The sequence below is a fragment of the Neomonachus schauinslandi genome, chromosome 15, assembly GCF_002201575.2.
Source record: "Neomonachus schauinslandi chromosome 15, ASM220157v2, whole genome shotgun sequence".
Classification (NCBI taxonomy): domain Eukaryota; kingdom Metazoa; phylum Chordata; class Mammalia; order Carnivora; family Phocidae; genus Neomonachus; species Neomonachus schauinslandi.
Window position 1 is genome coordinate 37,474,396 of NC_058417.1, and position 4,225 is coordinate 37,478,620.

Here is a 4,225-nt window from a genome sequence, read left to right on the forward strand (position 1 = left end):
GAGGCAGACGGGAGTGATGCGGCCACAACCCAAGGAGCGCCCGGAGCCTCCAGGAGCTGGAAGAGGCAGGGAGGGGATTCTCCCCTAGAGCCTTCAGAGAGAGCATGGCCCTCCTGACACCTTAATTTTGGACTTCTGGCCTCCGGAACTGTGAGGGAAAAGATTTCCTTTGTTTTAAGGCACCAAGTTTGTGGTAAATTGTTACGGCAGCGCAGGAAAACAGATACAGTCCCCTGTTGTGCTGAATGACTAGAAATCTTCTAGAGAAGCCCCCAGCCCCGAGGTTCTCCAAATTAAACCAGTCAGCAAGCAAGGGGAGTTCCCGGTCTGGCCAAAAGGTGTGTTTTTTAACTCACCGCCCAGACTCCTTCCAGGCTCAGGTTTAATGCTTAATGCTTTCATTTAAGGAGGAAGGAGGGAAGACAAAATGAACTGCATCACATCCCACTGCTCAGAGAAGTAGAGTCGGCAAAGGGTATCCTACCACCCACCTTTCTCCTTCTCCCAGAGCGCGCACCACCCCGCCCAGGCTGGTCGAAAGGGCCAAAGCTGCCCCGAACCACATGACTAAAAGCAGGGAGCTTTTTAAAAACAGGAGCCTGCCTTTCTGAATTTCTCCCTACACACAGGACCCCCCTCTTTACAGCAAGTCTCTTCCCACCGCTCACATCTGCCTTCTTCCTCTGCCTTTCCCATTCTTGGGGGGCAAAATAAGCGGAATACCCCTGAAGCACGGGAGTGGGAGGCGCTCTCCTTGCCCTCCCCCCTCCTCCCCACAACACAGCTGGAGGGGGGGAGGGGAGGTCAGCAGGGTTCATAAAGGCCAGATGTTGAGGAGAAAGAGAGCAAAGCCCAACCCACGCCCACCCACCCCACCCCCACCCTCGCCCCTATCGGAGAAAAAAATGGAAAGAGACAGTTTTTAAAACAAACAAAACTTTTGTGGCGCAAAACAGTTTTTCTCAAGAATCTGCTCTATGCAAACAATAACAACTTTTTACAAAGCATTTTCACAGAAAAGGAGACAAGTCCTTCCCCAGCAACATACGTGGGAACTGTTTCTCCCTCACCCCGTTTTTAGGGGAAAAGGGGGTGCTATTCACTAGTGTGGGCAGAAGGGTCACTGGGTCCCTCATTTGTCGGGCAGATCTACCACCCCCAGGTTCCCCTCACACCTAAACTTGGAGTGTCCCTAAGAGCTAAGCTCCCCTGATCTCACCTGCGTGAAGGGGAAAGCGATTCCACCCCTCTCTGACTCTGGGGGATCCTCTCAGCTGCTGGGTGTGGTCCAGGCCTACCTCTCCCCTCCCCCCTGGAAAACAGAACCTCTGACCTCAAAACTAATCCCCTGGCCCAGCCCCCATCGGATCCATCAGGTCCCTGACAACTCCCGAAATGCCTGAAGTTAGGGGAGGAAGCTGAAGATGCCACAGCCCAGCTCCCATTCAAACCCAAACTTTGCCCCTTCAAGCCCCCCGGGACCCTTGAGGTTAGGGCAAGAACCCTGTAATTTACCCCCTCTATAAGGAGCGGCTAGCCTCCTCTCTAGCTTTTGAGGGGACTGCGTTTGGGTGTCCAAAGAATGGACCCAGGCCTGCCCTCTACCTCCACCCCCTCCCATCCATAAATCGGTGGAGAGGACCTCGAAAGGCAACTTGTTTGGTCTGATTTTATTGATTTCTTCCACCTTCCATTACTTTCCCTGGGACAGTCTCTGGCCCTTTCCCCCAGGCAAAGTCTGCGCTTTGGGAGAGGAGGAGGTCCCTTCGCCCTGCCCCTCCTAATAGGAGAAGCAAACTGGGGAGGGGGTTGATGGATCCAGGGGGAGGTCCTCTTTCACCAGTCAGACCTTATAAACTGAAAGCAAACAGGAAAAATTGAAGAGAGAAACTCCAAAACTGGACAAAAGGGAAAGGCTCGCGGCTGAGACTGAAGATCTCGCCAATTAGGGGTCACCTGCCTTGGTGGGGGGAAAGGGGACTTAGGAAAAGAACAGGGAGGGGGTGATCCCCCCCCCTTGCCCAAGCTGCCCCCTCCCCCATGAAGGCTCCCTTGGGGCTTGGAGTGCTGGGGAAGGCCTGAGGGGAGTGAAGGGTTAAAGGCCTGGATGGTGGGGGTGGGGGATGCCCCCAGGGAGCTGCCAATCACCTCCCCACCCCCACCACAGCCCCCTCATCCCCCTGGCTCGCCCACAGAAACAACCGGTTTGTCCATCACCAAGGTCTCTCTCCCTCTTTTTTTTTTTTCCCCTTGTCTTTGAGCGGTAGCCTCCTTTGCTCCCCCTGGGGTGAAGGCCCTGCCCCCAGAGATCCGAGATGGAAGAGGAGAGGGATTGGAATCTATGTCATTAAGCCTTTTTCCGTTAAGCCTTCTCCTGACTCCAGCCCTTGGTTCGGCTCCAAAGGATGAGGGGGAGGGGGTGTCACCCCAACCAGTTAGGTGCTTGAAGATCACTGTCATTTGAGGTCCCTCTGACCGCAGCCCGTAAAACGTAAAGGGAACAGGCAAATGTGAGAAATGAGGCCCTGTCCTCGAGCCCGAAGTTTGGCCGTGGCCCCAACTTTTCCCCCTTGGCAGAAGAGGTGTCATGCTCAAAGTTCCTCCAAGTTGATCCCCCAGAATTTGAGGCCTGGGGGCTCAGGGACAGCAGGACCCCCTATCTGCCACCTCCACAGCGGGTGAGCAGGCGGGGGCTTTGAGTCTCCCTGGAGGCGAAGCGAGGATGCCGGCCCTAAGTCTCCGTCCTCCCCCACCACCAGGGCCGGGGGGCAGGGGAAGGCGTCGAGGAGGCTGAAGGTGCTCGTGGTGGGGAGCGTCGGTGTAGGGCGGCGGGGCTGTGCGCTGCGATGGGGGGGCGGCGGCCGCCGGCGTTTCTTGGCGGTTCCCCGGGCGGGCCCTTTTGCTGGCGGCCGCTCGGGCCCCCGGCGCAAACTCGGAGTGTCGAGAGCGAAGCCCTTCGCATAACACCAAAGTTTCGACCGGCGGATCAGACGATCGAAATGTTCCTGGCGGAGATCGCCGGGCGCGGCCGGAGCTCCGCTGGCCGTCGAGGGGCTAGCGGCTGGTGCCTCGGGGGCGGCCTGCGGGGGGTTTCCATCGACTGCGGCCGTCTGGCCCGGTGCGGGCGGCTCGGGCGCGGCCCCGGGACCCGCGGGCTCGGTGGAGAGGCCCGCAGGTGGCGGCGGAGGCCGGGAACTGGGCTCCTGATGGGGGCTGGCGGCGGGGCCCGGCTGGGGGTCGAGACCCGAGGCGGGCCGAGGCGGAGCCGAGGCGGAGCTGGTCGGAGATTCCCGAGGGCGCAGGGGCGCCGGGCAGCGGCCGGGAGGTAAGCCGGAGCGAGAGCCGAAGTGCGGGAAACTGCCTCCGCCCTCTTCCTCCTCGCCACGGCCCCGGCACACTACGGCGTCGGCATCCTGACCGGCCGGGGAGTTCGGATCGCTGGACCGCCCGGCTGGTCCCGCGAGGTGCTTCAGGCCATCCGGGGCCCAGCCGCCGGTGCACAGGGGGGCGCGAGGGCCCAGCAGCACGGGGGCCCGCGGCGCCAGCTCCCCAGGGCCCAGGCCCAGAGAGGACGCCCGAGGTTTGGCAAGGGCGCAGAAGGCAAGGGCACGCAGGCACAGCGGAGAGAACTCCTGGGTCCCCCGACGCGGCTTCCGGGGTGTCGGGGAGCAGGGCGACCCTCGCGGGGACGCCGGCACTGCGAGGCGGGGAGCGGGGCACAGAGTTTCCATGGAACCGTCCGGGGGGGTGCCCACTGCGGGGGCCCTGGTCCCAGCGGCGGTGTGCCCTGGCTGCCCGAAGAGCCCACGGGCGAGGGGAACATCGCCCCCCCTCGACGGGGAGGTCTCTGCTCACGGGCGCCCCCGGCCCGCAACCCTGGGCCGCCGAGCTCTGGCTCCCTCCTCGATCTCGTCACGCGGCCCTCCCGGCGGCCGGACTCCTGGGTCCCTGCGAGTCCCGGCGCGATCGGCCGCCCTTCCTGCCGCCGCGTTCCCTGCGCAGCCCCGGCGGGAGCCCCTCTCGAGTAGCCCAGGGCGCAGAGGCTGGGGAAACAAAGCGGCCGGCGGCCGCGGGAGGCGGGAAGGACCCCGGGCCCGGCACCCGGTGCCCGGGCCCAGGCGGCGGGGAGGGCGCCTTCCGCCCGCTCGGCTTCTTTCTTCCCCGCTGGCTCCCGGAGACCGCGTTATAGAGAACTGCCCCCTCGCTGCCCCAATACCAGCGCCGG

General features: G+C 62.4%; 1 protein-coding gene across 1 annotated transcript; it reads right to left on the reverse strand.

Moving 5' to 3' along the window:
- Window positions 1–925: 925 nt before the first annotated feature.
- LOC110593054 (elongin BC and polycomb repressive complex 2 associated protein) lies at window positions 926–3,980 on the reverse strand. The gene has a single exon (XM_021704299.1). It carries the CDS (start codon window positions 3,729–3,731, stop codon window positions 2,592–2,594), a length of 1,140 nt encoding a protein of 379 aa, XP_021559974.1. The 5' UTR covers window positions 3,732–3,980; the 3' UTR covers window positions 926–2,591.
- Between the last annotated feature and the right edge of the window lie 245 nt (window positions 3,981–4,225).